The 22,357-nt window shown below is 40.6% G+C and overlaps 5 protein-coding genes across 5 annotated transcripts; 1 reads left to right on the top strand and 4 right to left on the bottom strand.

The window, feature by feature from the left end:
• Positions 1-2,033: 2,033 nt before the first annotated feature.
• LOC116197748 (pentatricopeptide repeat-containing protein At3g59040) lies at positions 2,034-5,376 on the bottom strand. Its single transcript, XM_031527983.1, has 7 exons — positions 5,207-5,376; positions 4,486-4,798; positions 3,940-4,230; positions 3,614-3,862; positions 3,294-3,418; positions 2,978-3,076; positions 2,034-2,722 (listed from the first exon to the last, which is right to left on the bottom strand). Exons 1-7 carry the CDS (start codon positions 5,260-5,262, stop codon positions 2,161-2,163), a joined length of 1,695 nt encoding a protein of 564 aa, XP_031383843.1. The 5' UTR covers positions 5,263-5,376; the 3' UTR covers positions 2,034-2,160.
• Positions 5,377-7,395: 2,019 nt separating this feature from the next.
• LOC116194992 (reticulon-like protein B8) lies at positions 7,396-9,930 on the bottom strand. Its single transcript, XM_031523936.1, has 6 exons — positions 9,710-9,930; positions 8,980-9,155; positions 8,715-8,895; positions 8,476-8,617; positions 8,031-8,100; positions 7,396-7,703 (listed from the first exon to the last, which is right to left on the bottom strand). Exons 2-6 carry the CDS (start codon positions 9,146-9,148, stop codon positions 7,534-7,536), a joined length of 732 nt encoding a protein of 243 aa, XP_031379796.1. The 5' UTR covers positions 9,149-9,155; positions 9,710-9,930; the 3' UTR covers positions 7,396-7,533.
• A 374-nt stretch (positions 9,931-10,304) lies between these two features.
• On the top strand, positions 10,305-12,156 carry LOC116194991 (oxygen-evolving enhancer protein 2-1, chloroplastic-like). Its single transcript, XM_031523935.1, has 4 exons — positions 10,305-10,626; positions 11,070-11,302; positions 11,390-11,440; positions 11,714-12,156. Exons 1-4 carry the CDS (start codon positions 10,389-10,391, stop codon positions 11,972-11,974), a joined length of 783 nt encoding a protein of 260 aa, XP_031379795.1. The 5' UTR covers positions 10,305-10,388; the 3' UTR covers positions 11,975-12,156.
• Positions 12,157-12,665: 509 nt separating this feature from the next.
• Positions 12,666-16,169, bottom strand: LOC116194989 (wall-associated receptor kinase-like 3). Its single transcript, XM_031523933.1, has 3 exons — positions 15,093-16,169; positions 14,590-14,697; positions 12,666-13,970 (listed from the first exon to the last, which is right to left on the bottom strand). Exons 1-3 carry the CDS (start codon positions 16,039-16,041, stop codon positions 12,793-12,795), a joined length of 2,235 nt encoding a protein of 744 aa, XP_031379793.1. The 5' UTR covers positions 16,042-16,169; the 3' UTR covers positions 12,666-12,792.
• A 334-nt stretch (positions 16,170-16,503) lies between these two features.
• LOC116194990 (wall-associated receptor kinase-like 22) lies at positions 16,504-20,013 on the bottom strand. Its single transcript, XM_031523934.1, has 4 exons — positions 19,855-20,013; positions 18,626-19,560; positions 18,410-18,526; positions 16,504-17,813 (listed from the first exon to the last, which is right to left on the bottom strand). Exons 2-4 carry the CDS (start codon positions 19,074-19,076, stop codon positions 16,732-16,734), a joined length of 1,650 nt encoding a protein of 549 aa, XP_031379794.1. The 5' UTR covers positions 19,077-19,560; positions 19,855-20,013; the 3' UTR covers positions 16,504-16,731.
• Between the last annotated feature and the right edge of the window lie 2,344 nt (positions 20,014-22,357).

Here is a 22,357-nt window from a genome sequence, read left to right as displayed (position 1 = left end):
ATTGACAAAACTACTCTTGGCGTAGCAGTGAACACTGAAGACATTTCGTTAACGGATTGAACAATCACACCAGCAACAATTTGTGAGATAGCATGCGTCATTCAGTTCTCGTCTTCAGATAGACATGAGTTCAGTAGTGTACAGCTCTCACTAAAAACACCCACGGTTCTTTTGATCTCTTCAGGTCTACAAATCAATATCTGAAAAGGTGCGGATATATGTTTCGAAAGCTAGTCCCAGCACAATCTTTAATGACTCGAAGGTCACGACGATGGGTTTAAAGCAATATGCTTCATCCTTCTGAAGAACTTGAAGCCTTGTTTGTGTCTCAGTCTATTTGTGTCTGTCTGTCTTGAAAACTATATGTAACACAAATTTCTCTAATTACAACTGTAATTAAACTATGCTAGCTTCATTATTTCTCTTCGATTATCTTTTAGAGTATCTAGTCAACTATGTTCCTGTTTGATACCGGTATAAGAGCATCATTGCACTCTGCAGGTATTAGTACATCTATAACCATGGAATTTGTTAAGGATTCTTTAGATGTGATTTTGCTCGATCAAGGAGATGAAGAATTGTGCCAACAGTATATGGTGAATCTAACAGAGCAGTCCTCGAAGTCCATCAGGCCTCGGATATTAGCGGACTTCAGTTTTCCAGGCTAAGGAGTACATATGATGTCCTGTTTGTATAGTAGATGGGCTTAAATCACTTTTCTCCTCAGATCCTTCCAAAGTAAATGCTGCTATATGTTTTAACCAGGAATCAAACAACCATGATAACCGAGTAAATGCAACTTATTAAGAGTCTTTCTTGGTCATCTAGTAATTTTTTTTGGTAAATTCATCTGCATTTCGATTAGAGATTTTTCTGTCCAATGGTTCATGGAATGACTCTCGGCAATTAACAAGGAAAAGGAAGACCGAACAATTCCACCACTTCAGATAAAGCTGGGAACAGTAAATGCAGGCCCTATAAAAAAAATTAGTAGGTGAGAAACTTATTGAAGGTCTCATTAGAAGGAAAAGAAACAGAGATGAAGCACTAAAATGTGTGAAAAAGTAATATTCTGAATGATAGCTTCCACTCGATAAATTTTTAAACAGTGGTGACATGAAAAATGCAGCTGATAAAAATATCTCAGCAACAAGCACGTTGTAAAGCAGAGGCTTCTAATTTTCCGGGCTATGCATGCAGTACGGCGTACGGTTTTAAATGCTCTTATGTTTTTGAACCGTAGAACAGCTTCTGAACGGCCGTGTGACTGTGATTCATGCAGGACAGAGGGACTCGCCGCAAGAGTGTTTTCCATTCTTGGTCATTAACTAATCATTCTTTTCGGTAAATGTGCCTCTGAACTCAAACTTTGTGGTGAGGAAATTTCATGATCCGGTCACTTAGAAATGATCGAAGATTAGCTGTCCAATGGTTCATGGACGCAAGAAGAGATTGTACGTAGCCGTTGCCGAACTCGTGAAAAGGATGCCTTCACCTGAACTGTAGGAACCGACCCACAATGACAGAAGTGGCGATGGTATTGGAGGGTATAGGGAAGCCTCCACCATCCATGAATGATAATATATACAGCCCAGTGACGTATGGAGCGTGAGCGCTGATATTGAACAAGCAAGTGAAACCAGTGAAAGTTGTGCGATGCTTTAGCATCAAAAAGCTCTGAAGTGATCGTTCATGTTAACCCGTCGTTCGGAAACATGGTGAAGGGCGGACTCACTTATTCTCCTCCTCCGGAAGTGCCATACAAACTAATGTTTTACTCTCTATTACGGTTTGATGTAATAAATCTGATAAAATGTAGGACATGTTTCCTTATTTGCAACCTTCAACCTTGTACCACGTTCGAAACGACAGTAAAATCAAGTTTAGTCTGTTCAACAATTTGAAGCATAATCGTAGTTATCAAGAGCATAAAGCCCACAGGTATTCCAACCCTCAATACAAAGCATTACAAATAGCAAGTGATTTTTATCTGCAATTTTAATAAGTTATAGTTGAGTTGGCTTTCCCAGATGTAGGTGAAATGTTTGTTATCAAAGAGGTGACGGTATTGTATCTTGAATTGATTTTCAAGGTTGAGTAATATACTGATGCCTATAGATGGACAAAATTTCTATTGCCATGCCAACAAAAAAACCAAAACTATGCAGGTTGCATTGGTTTCATTGGAGATCTGAAGAACATCAGATCGTTCTGCTCAATATCAACATCATCTCCATCGTCTACTTCCTCATCATCATCATCATTGTCATCGAACCCCAAAAGCCTATCTAATGTTTGCTCGTTTCCACGACTCTGTAGCCCGACAAGTTGCTCAGCTTCCTCCTGCTCTTCGGCTGTTTTAGCCAGTGAGAGAAGTATATTCGTAGCCTTTTTGTCTGGCCAAAGCCCGAGAGACTCCATCTCCTTGAACCATACCACAGCACTGTCAAAATCACGGTTTTTACCATACGCATCCATGATTGTTGTTAAGACAGTCTGGTTTGCCCTGATGCCAGACGCCCTCATATCTTCGTATTTCTCCATCATCTTTTCAAGATTGTTTGCCCTGGCATAACCTTTGATCAATGAGCCGTAACTGACCACGTTCGGTTTGAAGCCATCTTGCTTCATCCTTCTCAAGAACTTCTCTGCTCCCTCCATGTCTGATGCATTGACATAAGCTGATAACATGGTCGTGTACGAGCAGAGATCCGGCATGCATCTGACCACATAAAAATTACAGCAAAAGCAGAATTTTAGCATCAAACACTACAGAGTCAAACTAGTTAGGACAGCTGATCGGGAATAATCACAGCGTTAAGGCAATCTAATCAGTCAACTGCAAAGATACCGATAGTGGATCTGAATAAAAAGAACATATCATGAAGAAATGGATACATGATAAAAGTGCCCACAGCAACTCCCTTTATAGATATTAGATATTATTAATGCAGACCCAAGCAAGAAAATAATCCACCTGTCCCTTCTCATGCTCTTGAATACAGTCCGAGCTTGCTCTACCATTCCAGATATCGCGAATGCATCAAGCAATATGTTGTAAGCTTTGTGAGTTGGCCTGGAAAGGAGTAAAGATTGTAATCTCACAGGGAGTGTTTAAAAATGTAACAGCGACGTAATAAATATTTATCAGAAAATGGTGACTAACTTGTCCAAATCAACAAAAAGCTACAAATTGTGAATTAACTCTGAACTAGAATAACATTTTACTAGCCCTAAAGTTCTGATAGAACTAAACACGTACTGAAAGTGAAGCTGACAGGAAACTCGCATACCTAACACCAGCATCTAGCATCTCCTCGAAAACAGCGAGAGCTTCTTCATCCCTCCGGGCCTTTCCATAGGCTTTAATAAGTAAGGCATAGCTCACGACATCAGGCCGAAGACCCGCTCTCTGCATCTAAAATTAGTGACTTACTTCAAAATCTGATAAACATATAAATGACTAGAGATAAAAAAAATAAAGGAGAAAATTCAATAAATGAATTTCAAAATTGCACCAATTAACATCGATAATTTTTTTTTCCTTCTATTACTGTGGCAAGTCTTCACACCCACGGGACCACATATAGTGAAGCAATTCCATAATATTTACCTGCTCATAGATCTTTGAGACCTCCTTGTAATTGGTCTCAAACGACATTAGACTATTGTACGTAACAGTAGATTGCTCAATGTGCCTCTCGGACATCAGAGCAAACAGCTTTCGGGCCTTTTCATAATTTCCAGCTTTCTTGTGCATGTAGATCATCATATGAAACATTTTCTGGTCAGGGGTCAAGGGGGACTTGTCCTTGTCCAAAAGTGTCTCAAAGACTTCTTCAGCTTCCTTAAATTTGTTTCCCTGCAGTGAGCCAGATAACAATCATGAAGTTGTAAGATATAAAAGCATCGAACAAGTGTCAATTAAAAAATAATCACCTCAACGAATGTTTTCAGTATAATTTGATATGTCAGAGCGGAGGGTTCAGGGCCTGAAGATTGCATTCTTCGAAAGATGGCTTCAGCATTGTTATATCTTCTTCCTCTCCCATATGCTTCCATGAGGGCAGTGTGGGAGATGACATTTGGAGCACATCCTTTTTTGTTTAGAAAGCCCAAAACTTTTTCAGCTTTATTGAAGTCCCCCAGCTTCCCATATGCAGTTATAAGCATAAGGAAGTCCATTTCACTGAAGTCCCACCATGGTTGAATCCTGAGCCATTCAAGAATCTACAAGTACAATTAAACAGCGCTGAGCTTCCATAGACTTGTTAACTTGTTGGTAGAAAGAGTGTATTGCTGATGCTTTTCGTTGACAGCATAAGGAAGAGCTCTTATGCAAAATAATATAGAACATAATGACACGCTTTTACCATTTTATTTACGTATCAAAGAAGGTCAGTTCAAAACTTAGAGCAAAAACCCATACATAGGATAGACAGCCTTGAAAATAGAAATTGACTTTAAGAAGAATAATCTGCATACCTCGCTGACAAGATTCCATTTCCTAAGTTGCTTGAATCTTTTCAATGTGCCCAAGATAGTCTCCCGAGGGATCACCTGGTTCTTGGCCCTCTCACTTCTAAGAACTGCAACTGCTGAGCCTGCTTCTTCGATTTCTTTCATCAGTCTCCTCCAGTTCATTTGATCAGCTTCATCAGCTGCATCTTTGAAAGTCTCCACTTTCTTCCTCTTCTGCAGAAACTTTCTTGGGGCCAACATACCCATACAAATCACCACCCCTCTCCCCCGTACTCTGACATTGACATAACTAAGATGTCTATGCACATCTGATTTACTGAAGAAAAGAACAAGTACCCGATTTTCAGCTTCAACTGAACTCAATAACCAGTTCCAAGAATGCATAACCCAATAGTAACATTAGAATACGACTAGCTGTCGAACTCCGCATTTCAGGCACAAAATAAATCTTGTGAATTAGCCATGAGGGAAAAAAATATTGAAGAGCCATTTAACCAACGACTCCATCAACAAGGGTAAAAATTCGCAAGTGCCAAGCAATACAAGAATATCCGCAGTTCAGCTCAGTATCCCCACTAAATGATCGAAAAAACCCAACTTTGCTGATGTAATCGTATATTCATCAAGAACAAATTGTAACCCAGAATTCAGTCCGGGTTCTGGAGAGGTTTAAGAGACTGCAACGGCGGAAAGAAGCGCCCCCAATAGAAAAGAAAGGACAAACCTGTAGTCGCTTACAGGAGCCGAAACGAACGGCTTGAGAAAGAGGGCTTGCGGCATTGAGAGAGATTCCGCTTCAGCAAGCGCGGAGTGTGTGTCGAGTTAATTCGTAGAGGCGCCAATGTCGGAGCTCTGAGGAAGGAGCAGGACCTGAACTACTGAAGCTTGTTGATATTTCTGCGATTTTATTTATGCAAAAATGAAAAAATCTTATCCGTTTGGGAGATGGATCCGACCAGAATCTCGGTCGGGTCGTTCGTTACCGGTCATCAGGGGCACCGTGGACCTTTTACCCCTTTTCGGTTAAATGGACTAATGGTCCCCAAAGTTTAGTGTTACTTGCATCGGGTCCCTAGATTTCGAATTAACGGTAATTAGCAGGGAAAATTACTTGAATGATACAAAACCTTTTACGTTATAACGTGGACAGTACAAAATATTTTTTTTATAACAATTTGATGCAAAATGTATCAAATTATTTCAATCAAGTCCAATCCGTCAATTTCCGTCGATGCCATTAAGAATTTCTAACGTGGCATGTGACGTGGCAAGTCGTATGACACGTGGCTGAAAGCTTTTAGCATGATGTAACAAATGGGTACAAAAAATTTATTAAGATGTAATAAATTGGTACAAAACTTTATTAAGATTTAACAAATGGATACATAATTTTTATTAAGATGTGACGAAATGACATAAAACGTTTTGCATGATGTAATAAATTGATACAAAATAGCGGAACAAAAAATAGCTACGCCTAATCACAATAATAAAAGGGAAGATCGTTCATTCCAAAATGTTTTGTACCATTTGTATCAATATTTTCTTTCTAGATTTTAGCTTCAGAATGAGCTTAAACTTATATAGGCCCAGTAACAGTTTCATATGGTATGTGAGTGAGTTATATTCAATTGTGCGAGCTCACACCTGAGTTTAATTTACATGCAACAAAGTGCATTTTTTGTTAGCTAGCACGAGTGTGGAACTTATGGCCAATTTTTTATTCGAGCGCGAACAAGAAAGCCTACCTCGTGAGGGTCAATATTCAGTAAGTTCGATTGCGAGCCATCTCTTCAAGGAATGGGACATCCCCTAATCTTGTCCATAATTGTGGAGTTAATTGGATTAACTTGTCATGTCATGGAAAATCGCAAAATTCCCAAAAGACGAGATCGTTACGTGTTTGGAATGAAAGATTTCCATTTATTTTCTTTTTTAATATTTCCTTTCGAACTTATGTACTTCTCTCGAAATCCAAGAAGGAACAAAATTTATGATGCAAATCATACTACCACATATTTTTATTTCACTCATGGTAATATGACTCCATATTATTGTAATACGGGTCTCCCCATCATTGGATATGCATAGATCCCGCTACATTATTCAATCGTAGGGGAACTTCATATGACCATGACATGGAGTCAGAAATTTGTAAAAGGGGAGATCGTTCATTGCAAAAAAATTTGTATCAATTTGTTACATCATGCAAAATGTTTTGTACCATTTCGTTACATCTTAATAAAAGTTTGGTACCCATTTGTTACATTTTAATAAAGTTTTGTACCCATTTGTTACATCTTAATAAAGTTTTGTACTCATTTGTTACATCATGCTAAAAGCTTTCAGCCACATGTCATACGACTTATCACGTCTGAAATTCTTAACGGCGTCGACGAAAATTGACTGATTGGACTTGATTGAAATAATTTGATACGTTTTGTATCAAATTATTACAAAAAAAAGTTTTAGTACCGTCCGCGTTAAAACTTAAAAGGTTTTGTATCATTCAAGTGATTTTCCCTAATTAGCCCCCTAAACTCTGTCTTTTGGGCAAGTTACTACCTTACCTCGATTTCTTTTGTTGTTGGAAAGAGGACTCTAATGGTCTTGCTTGAAATCATGTTTTCCGATAAGCTATTCATGCTTTGATTGTGCAATAGTATTTATTTGGCTGCAGCTTTGGCTTCCCCTAAAAAATCACCGAGTCTAGATGATCATCGGCGGTTACTTTAAGGTCAAGATTTGAGTTTGCACCGGATAAACGTGGCAAGATTGATCCAGTTTGCTCCACTGCATTTTTTAATGACCATACTGAAGAAGAGGCACATGAAGCGTATAACCTCACTCAACAAGTTCCATTTGTAATTCTGCCGGGAGGAAATCAAAACAGCAGCTTTTGTATGAACAGTATAGCTACACTGGAGAATACAGCAGCAACTTATTTATTAAACTCAGTGCAGTCAGAAGTACTTTATTACAATGGTAACGGCTGAGTCAAGTTCCATCAGCTCAGGGGATCTGTCTTAAGAAATAAACAAAGAGATGACCCTACTCGTGCTTTTTGCCCTTGAACCGTCCTCTTGTGACCCTGCTGAGGACACCGTCATTGAGCTTCCCGTAGTGATGTTGAAGCTGACCAAGGACCTGGTACACAAAGTCATCGACTTGATCTTCGTACTTCTCGTACAAAACAGGTAGCGTATGGGCAGCAATGAAACCTTCAGCAGGAAAGCACAACTTTCAGCTCCAGAATTAGCATTAAATAAAGGAGCGGGGGAAGAGAAGGCCTTGCTAGTACAGGAGTAAATTCAACTGATCCAATTTGCAATCCTTTTTTATGCATAATGATGATCTCAGATTCATTAAGAAAGCAGCATATAATTCATTAAGGTTTCCTTTTCTTTTCTTTTTTTTTTTTGGATAAGTTAAGGTTTCCTTTTTGATCTGATTCAGCGACTTATATAGTAGGTCGCTGAACAGATGAACAAGACCTCTATGAAAGTCATATATTTTGATGATGAGATGCACAGTTGACCGATACTCACCAATATACAAAACTGTCAGAAAATTGAACCAGCTACCTATGATTGCAGCAGCAAATAAGCTTCCCACTACCTGCAAGTTTTGAAGGGAGCTCTCACTTTAGATATAAAATAAAGTGATTTTGCTTCTTTGGATGACGAATTAATGGCCATGCAAAAGCTTCCTCTACAAGACATTACGAGATGAATAGATATTGCTGTATTATCTTAAAAATGGTTAGAATATTGCTGACATAGATGAGGAGACTTATATCGAGCAAAGAAGTTGAGACCTGTCATAGTCTCAATATAGGAGAATGTCACTTAGTACAGCAGCACCCAGATGAATGCATATATCTCCTTAGCCAGTCTTACGAGGCTATGACTTTAAAGTTAATAAGATTGGAGAGAATTTTTAGAAAGAAAATTGTAAAATTGCATTTTTGTCACTTGTTAGATTTATACGTACCGCAAGAAACTGTTTGAGATTTCCTCCCACTGCAACATCCTGAAGAAATGCCAGAGCTCGGTTAACTTCAATACCAACTGAATGACCAATGTTGATGAACAACTCATCAGGCAGGACAAGCCGAGGGACTTCCTTTGATGACCTGCTGCCACGAAAACAGATCAACTATGGTGTGATATCCACGGACACTTTTGAAATCATGGAGCTGATAGAGATGACAGAGCATCTATCTGATTCACCTGTTCAGAAAGCCACTGGCATTTGCCCAAAGGAACTGGGCGAGCATGCCCAGAATGAGGAGAAAACACACGATACTCAAGAAGTTATAGTTAAGCCATTCGAAGAGAATCCAAACAACTGTTGCACCTACTAAGACACTTCCCGAGATTTTCTTGTTTCTCCACAGAAAGACATCGGCGGCTGCATGATTTCAGGAAGACATGTGTTTCAACTTTCAAAGCTACCTCTTGTTACAGGAATATGAAACAACGTAATAACTCGTACACTTTCCACCCCCAAGAACATGGTGGATGGACTTCTGGCGCCCAAATAGCCTATTGAATTGGCTATTAACTGACTTTGATATCTCCTCCTGAATCGCTGACGCAGCCTCCTGCTTCTGGACACTCTCGCTGAGAGTTTCCATTATGTCGCCCAACAAATTTTCGGGCATGGTTGCTCTGTTCAAAAAGGAAGCAAACGGCAGTCAAATGATGTGATACAAGTCATTAGGGCATCTGCAAACGCTGGAACAACTAAATATCCAATTTCTGAGCGGTAAGCAATCAATGATTACTTAATCAGAAAAAAAGGCATCAGGCTAATTTCGATGCGTTTATCAACATGTCAATTCCCATATTTATATTTTTAAGAGTAAAAATTAATCGGAGACACAGATTATCTTCAGATAGGATCTCGCACTGGAGGATACACAAAACCCGAAAACCATTGGGGCAGAATCAATCCAATTTGTTTATGAACTGAAGTACTCAAAGATCCAGCTACACATGATCAGGAGACATTTACCAAATGAAACCCGACAGTAAAGCATATGCAGCAGTTCATGAATTATGTAGAATCAACCCAAACAAGATGAGGAAAACAGCGAGGCAGGGTACATGAACACGGGCAGGACAAGGATATCTTGACCTCGAGCAGTAAGCAGCAATGAAATTCCGGAAACGAACTTAAAAATCAGTTGCAGGGAGAACACAGACAGAGAAAGAGAACTCACGAGAAGCTTTGCGATCAGATGAGCCGTATGGAGCAGAACAGAGCTAGGGGTAGGTTTGGGTTCTCCTCCTACCAATGGCGGAAGAGAAGCGGTTGCGTGAAAAGAATTGGATGATGAAGTCCATGGTTCCCTGTAGCAACGGTAAAAGTTCTTAACTTCCTGGGTTTAGACAGAAAACCAAGGCCGACTTTCTCTGTTTGACGGCTGCTGTTCAGATTACTGAGATCATTACGATGTAAGATGGTCGTTACGACATCTGTAATTGGTCGGATTAGATAAAGCTTTCACCTTTGCTAGTTGTTGGGCACGTGTCCATGCACGGCTGGGGGCCGGCCCGAGCACGTGGGAAACGTGGTCCCGCGTCGCACGTGGAGCGGCAATATCTGCAGACGGGACCCACACAGTCTGTGACGTGGCAAATGCCAGCGCAAGCCTACGCCCGCCACGTGTCACCAATCACAGCCTCCACAGCCTTATCCTCCAACCCGGAAACGAAATCTCCTGCATCATCCCGATATCCACAACCGGACAATTCCCCTTCACTCGTTGGATAAAGAACTCAGTTTAGATGAGCTCCCAGTCGCAGAAAGGTGGGAGCTTTGAAGTGTTTTGTGTTGGGCGAAGGAGGGAGAGAGATAGAGAGAGAGAGAGAGAGAGAGAGAGAGAGAGAGAGAGAACAATGGCTTCCACTTCCTGCTTCTTGCACCACCACGCTCTCACCACTCCCGCCAGGACTTCGTCCCAGCGCTACGCGGTGAGCTCCAGGCCCGCCCAGATAGTCTGCCGGGCCCAGAGGCAGGCCGCCGGAGAGGAGGATGTCGCCGTTGTTTCCCGTCGTTTGGCTCTGACTGTCCTCATCGGGACCGCCGCTGTCGCGTCCAAGGTTTCCCCTGCTGACGCTGCCTACGGTGAAGCTGGTACGTCCGTACAGCCTACTCTCTCTTGTGGAGTGGGTTTTGCTAAAGTCTGCGTTTTTTGATGGCCTGATTGATGATCAATTGGTTGGATTCTTGAGTGGAATTGAAGTTTGTTGTTAGATCAATCTTTGTCGGGTCGAATTTCTCGTAGCTGGTTATTGGAAAGTAATTCATGCATTACTGGGAAAAAGTTGCTTCTTGATCAGTCGTATCAATGAGAATCTTTGTCAGAGCTAGTGAGTCACCCGAATTATGGTCTCTGATAGGCTAAATTGCAAGGTGGTGAAGCAGAAAGGGGTGCGTACGAGTTGATTTTGTGTTGCCAAATGGCATGAGAAGATCCGGATTCATGATCTGATTGCTGCTCTGTTATTGTAGTATTGGATTAAATGTGTATCACCACTGTGATGTTTACCTAGGGCTAATCTCGATATTTGTTGCAGCCAATGTGTTTGGGAAGCCAAAATCAAACACCGACTTCTTACCCTACCAAGGAGATGGGTTCAAGTTGAACATCCCATCAAAGTGGAACCCAAGCAAAGAGGTTGAGTACCCGGGTCAGGTGCTCAGATACGAGGACAACTTCGACTCCACCAGCAACATCGCTGTCATGGTCACCCCAACTGACAAGAAGTCAATTACCGATTACGGCTCCCCTGAGGAGTTCCTATCAAAGGTGGTTCTCATCTTTTTGGAAGTCATAAATTAGCCATTGTCCAGAATTTTAGATTGATCAAAGAATATCTGATCTTGCTCTTCGCAGGTGGACTACTTGCTGGGCAAGCAAGCATACTTCGGAAATACTGATGCTGAGGTAATGTGAAAACTGTGCTACTGTGATTTTGTGATCCAATTAGGCAGAAAAATAACAGATGATGGAGAGATGCAATTCCCTTGTGAGTCCTCGGATTTGTCCTTTGTTCTGTTAGTCTTCAACTAGTCTTCTTTCTTGAGCTTGAATAACTTGGATGAAGAAAAGGTTTACTGGAGAAAAGGGTCAGTTGCAAATGCAGATGGATTGATTTGCGAAAGATACGGTAATTTCCAATAGTTCCTTGATGAACATGAATATGTTTGTAACGGGCAGGGTGGCTTCGACTCCGGTGCTGTGGCGACTGCAAATGTCCTGGAGAGCTCCAAATCTAGCGTCGGCGGGAAAGATTACTACTTCTTGTCTGTCCTAACAAGGACTGCTGACGGAGATGAAGGTGGCAAGCACCAGCTTATCACAGCCACCGTTGACAATGGGAAGCTATACATCTGCAAGGCTCAAGCAGGAGACAAGAGATGGTTCAAGGGAGCAAGGAGGTTCGTGGAGAGCGCCGCGAGCTCATTCAGTCTCGCTTGAGCATGCTTTCTACCATAGTTTGTATGTAGATCGCTTGTATGCTTATGGTTTCTACTCTGAATGGCCAACGCTTTTTGGAGAAACTTGTTGAAAATGTAACTGAGAGAGCTGATTAATGAAGGGCCTGTTGGACAGTTGTGGATACTGTGTAATGCTTAAGATTGTGTCGGCTGCTTAAGTTACCTGTGGTTTATCTAGTCCTTTTGGATGCATTAGCATTGACGGGAACTCTTAAGTATCCATCCAATGGAAAATAATCAAAATCTCTGAATTTATACGATTTTGAAAACCGAGTCTAGGATGTCGATGAGTTTATATGTGTTTTCCTTCATTTCATGGTGAGTTCCTATTGGTTCTTCTGTTTTGCCAGAGCTAGAGGAGACGCCATATGCCTATAACATAGTGGCCGAGTTATTCTGTTCGTGCAATGGATGTCCATTGCCTTCTCATTTCTCTTCTGAGTGTAGGACAACCGAACCAAGCCAAGCTCGAGTGTAGTTGTTAACTCGACTCAACGTGACTCGAAAGAGCTGAGCTGAGCTCGAGCAAGCTTGAATGTCCGAACTCGAGATATAAATGAGCAACACAAATTCGATGAGCCTGTGATTGGAGATAGCTAAACTGTACTTGACCAGCAGGTGAGGGGTAAGCTATCATATGAGTATGAGATGATGCCAAATGGATAAGAAGATAATGCAAGACAAGATTTAACGGTACAAAATCCATGACATTGACGGTATTAACAAGAGGATTAAAAATTGGGGGGAAATCCAGATTGCAAGAACAATAATACAGCAAAAATGAGAAAGGGAGTGGACTTAATTGGCTCTCACAATCAAGGGAGAATCCTCTTGCTCAATTTCCTCTCCATCCTTATCTCTCAATTTTCCTCGATCCAAACATTGTGTAGGATCTTCAGTTTGTTGAACATTGTGGGCGGCGGATGATGACCAGGATTTTCTTATCTCTTCCAATTCCATTGCTACTTCATTCATTGTAGGTCGTTTCCTTCCCTTTAAATTGAGACATCTTTTCACGACGTCAGCAACAGCCATGATCTCTTTTCTCCCGCCTTGCTCTGACACTTGAGGATCCAAAATATCAAAAAGACGTTCCTCTTTCATCGACATCATGAAGTACATCGCCAAATTCATCCCCTCTTCTGCTCTGGTTGAGCAAACTGGTGTCTGTCTGGTTAGGAGCTCCACAAGAACCACACCAAAACTATACACATCACTTTTATCTGTAAACTGACCTGATTGGAAGTATTCGGGATCAAAGTACCCAAAAGTTCCCCGCACCAGCGTAGTCACGTGAGTTTTTTCCAGAGGAACCGATCTTGAAATTCCGAAATCTGCCACCTTTGCTTGATACTTGTTGTCTAGGAGTATATTACTAGACTTAATGTCCCTGTGATATATGGGGATGGATGCTGAGGAGTGCAAGTATGAAAGGGCCCCTGCAACTTCTGTGGCAATTTGTAGGCGTGCCTCCCATGATAAAAGAAAGTCCTCTGTCGGTTTGTGAAGATAATGGTGAAGCGTCCCTTTAGGAATAAACTCGTAAATGAGAAGGGGGACTTCAGCCTCCAAACAGCACCCCAATAGCCTAACCACGTTCCTATGATTGATCTGTGAGAGAATAAGGACCTCATTAGCGAATTCTTCAAGTTTTGCCTCATCCACTGCAACCGACTTCTTAACTGCGATAATTCTTCCATCTGTGAGCATTCCCTTATAAACAGTTCCTTGACCACCCTTTCCGAGTATGCGATTCTCATTGAAGTTGTCAGTAGCCTTTCCTAACTCCTTGAGGTTGAAGAGTTTGCCTTTCTCAACATCTACTTCTGGAGAAGATAATTGCTGTTGCAGGATGAGTCCACCATTCCTCTTAAAGAACTTCTGTCTGAGCTTGATCTCTCTTCTTTCCTGAATGGTTCTATGTAACCACCACGGGAGAAGAAGTACAAGTAAAGCCCCAAGACCAGCCCCGACACCTGGGTAACCAAAACGGAAAAAATAGATGTGAAATTGGAGCATATAGTTTGCAAGCATGTAAATGAATATGATGATTGTACTTGATGCTGTCGTTTGATCTATTCTGAAGTGTATTTGTTTGGAGGAATATGAACTTCGGAAAACATCCTCATGCTGTTTCTAGTGAGCTTATTGCCATTCTAGATGTTGCAATTAAGGCAACATAAAAGAGCTTGCAATGCTATTTGGAGAGAAATCCTCTATAAGTGGCAAGTTCCACATGTAATGTACTTGTTGCATTTTTGTAATAACCTGACCATCCGCAGAGGGGTTAGTTGGCAGCCGGAGTGCCTTCGATCTTTGGAATTTCCTTTAATTTGGTAGCTGACTGAAATGACTAATTAGATTCTAACCTATTATTATCTAGCAGTGCCATGGGGACTTCAATAGACCGATGCCAAGGAAACAAATGCTACCCGAAGACTCAGGAGGAAAAGACTTCCATAGGAGTTTCGTTGATGTCTGTCGGTAGACAATATAAATTGTTCTTTTGATTCTGATTAAAGCTAAATTACCAAAGGAAAAAAAAGTCAGCGAGCTAGTAACATTTATGAGATTCTGTTTGAATATGCGACATACCTATCATGATGAATTTGGTCTTTCTGTGCTTACAGACGAAGCCCCCCAGTTTATTCACACAAATATCTGAGCATGTATTGAGAGACGCATCTTCACATTCATTAACGTCTGAGACAAAGGATGAGAGCCGTAATAAGTATAGGCTATAATCATCTCTAGAATCAATGCAATTGCCCATCATAATTAATCTTCACAATTAAGCGTCTCGGGAATAAATCTAAATGACAGAACAACAAAGCATTAACATATTAGATGTACGAAATCGAATATAAAGTCTTCTGCTAGCAACAGAGTCAGTTATATATGTCCGAAGTCTTGTTTGATTCCAGAAAGAGAGGAGCTTCAAACTGAAATTTCTTTACGAATTTATAAGGTCTTAACCAAAATGGATGTGGGGAGGGAGATGGAGGCCATCAGATGTTTGTATCTTTACCGAATTTATAACGTCTTAACCAAAAAAGATGCGGGGAGGGAGATGGAGGCCATCAGATATTTGCATTTACCTTGGCAGCCATCTTCGAGATAGGGATTACCATTATAGCCCAGGTAACAGCTGAATCTGATAATACCCCGGTAAATATTTATCCACGCGAATTTGCTGCAGATAAAAAGTGCACCATCTCCTTGAAAATCGTTGGCAAGATTTCTACAGTATAACTTGTCAAAAAGAACCGCGAGTTTTGTATCTCTAAAAATTCCCCACTCTATCACTGCCGGAAAGTACCCCTCTGTTATCAGGCCATCTATGAATTTGGGCTGAAACCATGAGTTATCGGCCAGGAATCCGTAACTGCACTTCTCGTCCAGCCCGGTTGTCACTCTGTCTTTGGGTTTCAAAAAGTCCACGCTGAAGTCCTGAAGAATATCTGAGTCTATCGTGGTGTTGCAGCAGCCATCACGACCTGAACAATTGCCGTAATCATTCAAGTCCCTTCCACCTTTGCAATTGGACCTGCACCCCAGAAGCACCGAGCCTGAGGCGGTACTGTTGATCAGCGCCGTGCCACAGTTGACTGCGAAGAAGCTGTTTCTGTCCAGAGAGTAGAGAAATGGACTTCCTGTCAAGTTTGGTGGTGCTCGTGTGGCGCCACTCTTGCGGCTACAATTCGGACTTGAATAGACAATCGGGAGGTTGACTTCAATATGTCCACCACCGTGGCCAACACCTATGATGCCTTTTCCTGCATCTGGCAGTGAAATGCTCAGCACTTCCAAATCGAGTTTCTTCAACCTGGGGACGGTGCCGTTCTTGTTCTGCTGGCAGACAATCTCGTACCAGCCATCCAGGAAACAGTGCTGAGATCCCACGCCAAACGGAAAGGGAATTGTTACCTTCCCACAACTTTCCTGGCAATTGGGTTGTGCTAATGCTGGCGACAGAGTAGCAGTTGCCAGATGCTCAAGTAGCAAAAGTATCAGGAACACCAACTCCACACCCATGATTGTGCTCATGCCTCCCTCTGTTTTTACAGGAAAACACAAAAATGAGTCGCACTGAACAAAAACACAAAATACACAACTCTCCAAATATAGGATGATGAGGCTTTTCCTGATTCCTTATATTTTTCTGCAGCTCCATTTAAGAGCTAACAGTGGAGAGAATTTGATTAATAATTGCGTGGGCCGGCCTGTCACATCATGATTGACTTGACTTGGTTTGGCAGTAGAGACGTGCGCTTCATTTCATATGTAATTGTCTTTGTTGGTTCAAACAACCAAATGGTCCCCGCCATAAAGAAAATCCCAACTTGGGCTCGCTCACAAATTGGAGGATGTTGAATCAAGCAAGCTTCAATATGCATTTGACCTACAATGAGTTCAACGTCCTTGGTTGAAACGGAATCATCACCAGGGTGCTGGAATATACATGTCGAACCGGGTAAAGAAATTCCAACTATTAAGGAGAGATTAGAATTTGACACAACAAAATCCACTATTGCTCTTAATTTGTCTTTCACTTATTTCACCACAAATACATATGAGAAGAACAAGAATGATGACATCTGTAAACTTTCACCATGTTTGCGCATGTATTTTTGTGTCTACACCTGATATCAAACTAACTTCAGATATTACTCCAGAGAATGTCGACGTCGAAGCAAAATCATGAGTTTCATCTGCTTGATCAGTGCCTGAGCATCCCTACCATATTCCTGTTAGCTGGATATCAACAGGAGACCGGGAGCTCTGTATGGCCTCCAACTCCATCGCTACTTGTCTCACCGTGGGTCGTTTCTTGCCCTTCATATTTAGACATCTTCTTGCAATGTGGGCAGCAACAATGATCTCCTCTTTACTGTCCTGCTTCAGTATTTCAGGATCCAAAATATCCAACAGATGATCCTCTTCCATTGAAAGGATGAAGTATGAAGCCAAACTTCCCTTGTCATGCACTCTTAATGAGGACACAGGCTCTCGTCCCGTTAAGAGCTCAACAAGGACTACTCCGAAGCTATAGACATCACTTTTATCTGTAAGTTGATTTGATTGGGAGTACTCTGGATCCAAGTACCCAATTGTCCCCTGCACCAATGTGGTCAGACGAGTTTGGTCAAGGGACAGTGATCTCGAAGTTCCAAAGTCTGCTACTTTTGCTCGATAATTCTCGTCTAAGAGTATATTAGTAGACTTGATGTCGCGATGATAGATCGGGATAGATGCTCCTGAATGCAAGTATGAAAGGGCTCCTGCAACTTCTGTGGCAATTTGTAGCCGTGCCTCCCATGTCACGGGTGATCTCTCATCAGGCTCATGGATATACTGATACAAAGTTCCGTTTGGAATGAACTCGTATACCAGATGTGGGACTTCAGTCTCCAAACAGCACCCTAATAGCTTAACCACACTCCTGTGATTAATTTGGGAGAGAACAAGAACCTCATTGATAAACTGCTTGACATTTCCGGCATCTACTGCAGCAGACTTCTTGACCACGACAATTCTTCCATCCGTCAGCATTCCTTTATAGACAGTTCCTTGATGACCTTTCCCGAGCACCCTATCTTCATTAAAGTTGTCAGTAGCTTTCTCTAACTCCTTGGAATCGAACAATTTACTTCTCTCAACGTTGCCTTCAGGTGCAGATAATTGCTGTTGAAGCAGAACACCACCATTTCTTTTGAAGAACTTCTCTTTACGCTTGATTTCTTCTCTCTTCTTTCCGATCTTGTGCAACCACCACCCAAGAAGAAGTAAAAGTAGAATCCCAATCCCGGTCCCAATACCTGGATAACAAAAATTGAGAACAAATAATTGATTTGCAGACCTTTTATATTTAGAATTCAATTTGATTTGCTGCAAGAGTGCCTGAAATTAAATCATCCCGTCTAGAGAAACAAGTGAGGTTGCAATTTTACAAGTACAAGACATCTGTCTTAGAAATTCAACAGCGGAGATTGTTGCGAGATAGCTGGCTTCAAAATCCTTATCTTACAAAGACCTGGGGGAGACAGAAGATAGATGAGCACAAGCCGAATGAGTTCCACTGTTTCTTTTTACTTTCAAGAGGAAATTTATTTAATCTCTGCTGAGGGGAGAAGGGAATGCATCGAGGCGGCCGAAAACATTTTGTGTACCCATAGAGCACAAGACAAAAGACAGTAGCATCATATGATCAGAAGAGACAGCCTAGGGTTAACAACTGCTTTATCCAAGATGCATTCTCTTCTATCGGCCTTTGGGCTTCTAAGGACTTAAAATTATCAATAGAATTGATAAAGTTATATGGCAGTTGAACCTCGTTCTTCACATGTTATGCATACAGTGACAGCATATCCAAAACGTATGTGCAGGTCCTATTACTTAAAAGAGAGCACCAAACCTATCATCAGAGCGAGTTTGATAGTGTTGCTACTGTGCTTGCAATGAAAGCTTCCAGCAGTATTTTCACACCCGATAGGGCAATGATTGAGATCCGGATCTTCACATTCGTTGATATCTGCATACACGATAAGAGAGTGATTGGAATGTTATAAACCTCCTCATAAAGAATCAACACAATTGGATGAATGTAAACTTCCTGGATTAGCATTTTTACCTTGACAACCATCTATGAGATAGGGATTACCGACATAGCCTTTGCTGCAGTAGTATATCCGTAGTCCATCGGTTAATTTGTCACTGTGGCCTCTGAAGCAGGACCCAGATGGATGTGAATCATTTTCTCCACATGTCACTTGGAGACCCCCATTGTCGGCAACTCCCCAGTCCAGCAACCCCTGCATGTAGCCTCCACTAAGCAGCCCGTAAATGTCCGTCTCTTTCGTCAATGAATCCTTAGCAAGGAATGCATAATTACATGCCTGGTCTCTCCCAGTTGATAATCCATCTTCGTCAAAACTCACACTAAATTCCTGAAGAACCATTTGAGAGTAGATGCTCGAGCTGCAGCAACCATTACTACCGGTACAATCACTAAACTTGCTGATGTTGCCTCCTGGGCATTTGGTTCTGCAACCAACAATTCTAGATCCAGTGTTGTTGATCATTGTGAGGTGGTTACAACCGATTGCGACGAACTCATTTTCATTTGAGTAGAGAAAGGGGCTTCCCACCAAGCTTGGCCCCCCCCCCACTGGTACTCTTGCTACCAGTACAATTTTTTGAATATACGATAGGAAGAATCACATCAACAGTGCCGCCGAGACTGATATTCTGGATTTCACGATAAATAATATATGGCAGTGTGATGTCGCGCAACTCCAAATCAATCTTCTTCAGCCATGGACTGGTGCCATTCTGTCGGCAGTCAATCTCATACCACTCATTTAAGAAACAACCATCACTTTCCATTCCAAACGGGAAGTAAATCGTTACATTCCCACATTTGCGCTTGCAGTCGGGATTTGGTAAGGGTGCTGATTGCATACTACCACTCAGATGCCCCAGTAACAAAACCATCAATGATACAAATTCTATGGCTAGTAATTTGCCCATGCTTCCTCTGTTTGCTCAGAAAGAACACCTCCGGCACTGCAAAAACACAAGGAAAATCTTTGAAATAGATGAAGAACCTTAACCTTTCTAGTTCAAAGGTTCTCTTTTCCTGTTCCTCAACACCCCCAATTGAGATTTAAGAGTAGCAAAAAAGCTTGTACAGTTAATGATAGGGTCCTGGAAATTGGATGAAGAGCCATCCAGTTTCTCTGTAGACACATCATATGAAACGACACGTGGGACTCAAGATACCGAAATGGCCATGAAAATGTAAGTTTAAAGAATGTAAACATACATTACAGGAACACTAGTTTGGGATGGATTACTCACCTCAAGGATTCCTTGAATCTAAAGAACTGCAGATAAGCCTTGAAGAGCTTGACAATATGCACTTACCAATCCGCTTCCGATTTTGAACCTCCTCTCTGGTCTCTCTCTCAATTTTCAATCCTCGGTTGGCTCCTCCCCCCCCCCCCCCCTTATTCACAGTAGATAGTGGGAAGGTTGATAAAGAGCAGCAATAACGTCCCTCGAGATGGCGGAAAGCTCTTGATTTACTGACTTTCTGTATGTATTGCATGAATGAAGCAGCTGAGATCTGCAAAACAGTAACCTAAGAAATTGTTCAAATGCATTGTGAATGATGTTGACACGTTGATAATAGAATAACAGCGACATTCTTTGACGGAGACTTTTTCATTCGAGCCAAAGAGGGGTAGATGACAAACAATCGCCAATTACTATTCAATGAATCCTTTGATATCTATTACTTAGAGGTTTCTTTTGGGTCATTGTCCATGATGAGATCATCCGGTTTGGACCGAGAAATCATGAAATGGGTGCCTTCCCATCTGTTTTCGATTTCCTCATTTTGAAAGGCCTTCCTCAATAATTCCATGTTTTAGCCGATATTCCGTCGAAGGAAGTGACCGCTCTTCGTTTATCCTTCATAAAATTTGGCAAGATAGATATTGTCTAATTATAAAGAAAAAAATTAACTAGTACGTATGAAACTTGACTTATGCAGCACAGTTTTATCATCAACGGTTGCTGCCCATCGAAGAGACCTTTACTTATGGACTCGCTCTTGTATCACTGGGTTGCCAAACTCAACCCATTCCCGTTTCAATTTTTCAGATGGATCATTTTGGAGTTTCGATTAGAACAGAATGTTAGAGTGTGCAACGAAAGCCTTTCTTTTATCGTGTATTTTATGATTTATGAAATTGTATTACGAATTATTTATAGAAAATCGTGTATTATTGCATTATTTATAAATTTGATGGATTTTGATTTTTGAGTTTTTCGAAGCCCGGAGCAGGGCGTTGCCAGAATAGCCAGCTCCTTGTTCCCAGAGCGACAGGGGAAGAATGGTAGGAAATTTCTAAGATGACTTCAAGGCATTGGGACAATGGCACCTCAGACATTGGATCTTTGTTTCCAACATCCAACGGCTGAAATAGGTCATCGACTTACAAGTCGGTCAACCCGCGCCGCCCCCTATCTCGCCTACTATGAACTTCAAATGTCCTTTTCCTTTAAAAAATTTTCTTTGACTTTTAAATATTAAAAAATAGTGAATGACCAAGAATAAGTAGACACATACAAAAATTTGGTATTTCGAGTCAAGAAAACAAATTCTTTAGTATTTTAGTTCAAGCCTTTATTACTAAATCGATCTACTTATTGTACTTCGTTGATGCGTGAAGTATCAAAGTTTTCAATTTTGCAATATTTTATTTTGAACTTTTAGTACTGTTTAAATACGTAAAAAATACCCATCTTATAACGACTAAAAACTAGTTAAATACCCGTGCATTGCATGAGACCGTACAAGTAATCTATTAATTATTTTGGTAGAGAAAAATGTTTTAATATATATGTGAATAAAAACTCATTAAAGAAAATTGAGACATGCGTGAAAAGAATATAAGTTAATTAAAATATGTGAGCAAATATATCAATCAAAAGAAAATAAAAATTATCATATAAATGTGTGAAAAGATTAATTGAATGAAAATATGCAAGCATATATATCAACCATAGAATACAAATGATTTCTCCAAGCAAAATATCAAGATAGAGTAAGTGAAGAGAAAATTTGATAAATACTTATTGAAACAATTAAATTGACATAGATTGATCGGTGTTGGTAGTGGATGAGTGTGTAACAAAATATACATATAAAGTCTACAAAGACACCAATACGTCTTTGCAAACGAAAACATAATGATAAAAGTTCTGTGTAAATGGCGTCTATATATATATATATATCTCCAATATATAATGTAACTTTATATGTGCAATATATATTTTCAACTATATACACGTTATTATAATATATCAAACAACTATATATATATATATTTATATCACTGTCAAAATAAAAATTACTATACATATTTTATCGTATCACATATATATATTCTTACAATGCAAGATTGTGTTTTATCTTTAAATTCTATTATATAATTCATATATATCGAATATATATAAAAAAGGGGTTGGCCTTATGTATACTATCAAAAGAATATTATTAACATATTTCGGTGGCTGTTTTATTGTTCCATTTCTATAATTAAAACAAAATGCTTTCATTACCTTCCTGATAAGGCTAATAACAAAATATTCTTCGAGCTTTGATCAAATCCATGAGAAGCCACCTGATATGTGGAGGTATTGTCTCAATAATTAATGACTAATTGAGAGAAAATTTCATCAAACTATAAAAAAAGTCGACGCACCGATTATGCCACAGAGATTAGTAAAGGCCACCCCGTATAATTGAGACCAGCATAGCGTTCCTCATCAAGTACAGGGGCCTCCCTCGGTG

This window comes from Punica granatum, chromosome 2, assembly GCF_007655135.1.
Source record: "Punica granatum isolate Tunisia-2019 chromosome 2, ASM765513v2, whole genome shotgun sequence".
NCBI classification, from domain to species: domain Eukaryota; kingdom Viridiplantae; phylum Streptophyta; class Magnoliopsida; order Myrtales; family Lythraceae; genus Punica; species Punica granatum.
This window is presented reverse-complemented; position numbering and strand designations above follow the sequence as displayed.

Bases quoted from the DNA above. Each gene is read 5' to 3' on its own strand.
- LOC116194991 (XM_031523935.1), top strand. From the start codon at position 10,389: ATGGCTTCCACTTCCTGCTTCTTGCACCACCACGCTCTCACCACTCCC. The intron at 11,303-11,389 runs GTGGTTCTCATC...TGCTCTTCGCAG, and splicing joins CTGAGGAGTTCCTATCAAAG to GTGGACTACTTGCTGGGCAA. The intron at 11,441-11,713 runs GTAATGTGAAAA...TGTAACGGGCAG, and splicing joins TCGGAAATACTGATGCTGAG to GGTGGCTTCGACTCCGGTGC.
- LOC116197748 (XM_031527983.1), bottom strand. From the start codon at position 5,262: ATGCCGCAAGCCCTCTTTCTCAAGCCGTTCGTTTCGGCTCCTGTAAGC. The intron at 3,419-3,613 runs GTAAATATTATG...CACTAATTTTAG, and splicing joins TCTCAAAGATCTATGAGCAG to ATGCAGAGAGCGGGTCTTCG. The intron at 3,077-3,293 runs GTATGCGAGTTT...ACTCCTTTCCAG, and splicing joins ATGCTAGATGCTGGTGTTAG to GCCAACTCACAAAGCTTACA.
- LOC116194992 (XM_031523936.1), bottom strand. From the start codon at position 9,148: ATGCCCGAAAATTTGTTGGGCGACATAATGGAAACTCTCAGCGAGAGT. The intron at 8,618-8,714 runs GTGAATCAGATA...TCGTGGCAGCAG, and splicing joins GCCAGTGGCTTTCTGAACAG to GTCATCAAAGGAAGTCCCTC. The intron at 8,101-8,475 runs GTACGTATAAAT...CAAAACTTGCAG, and splicing joins ATCTCAAACAGTTTCTTGCG to GTAGTGGGAAGCTTATTTGC.
- LOC116194990 (XM_031523934.1), bottom strand. From the start codon at position 19,076: ATGATCAACAACACTGGATCTAGAATTGTTGGTTGCAGAACCAAATGC. The intron at 18,527-18,625 runs GTAAAAATGCTA...TCGTGTATGCAG, and splicing joins TCTCATAGATGGTTGTCAAG to ATATCAACGAATGTGAAGAT. The intron at 17,814-18,409 runs GTTTGGTGCTCT...TTTGTTATCCAG, and splicing joins CAAACTCGCTCTGATGATAG to GTATTGGGACCGGGATTGGG.
- LOC116194989 (XM_031523933.1), bottom strand. From the start codon at position 16,041: ATGAGCACAATCATGGGTGTGGAGTTGGTGTTCCTGATACTTTTGCTA. The intron at 14,698-15,092 runs GTAAATGCAAAT...CCTTTGTCTCAG, and splicing joins TCTCGAAGATGGCTGCCAAG to ACGTTAATGAATGTGAAGAT. The intron at 13,971-14,589 runs GTATGTCGCATA...TTGGTTACCCAG, and splicing joins GACCAAATTCATCATGATAG to GTGTCGGGGCTGGTCTTGGG.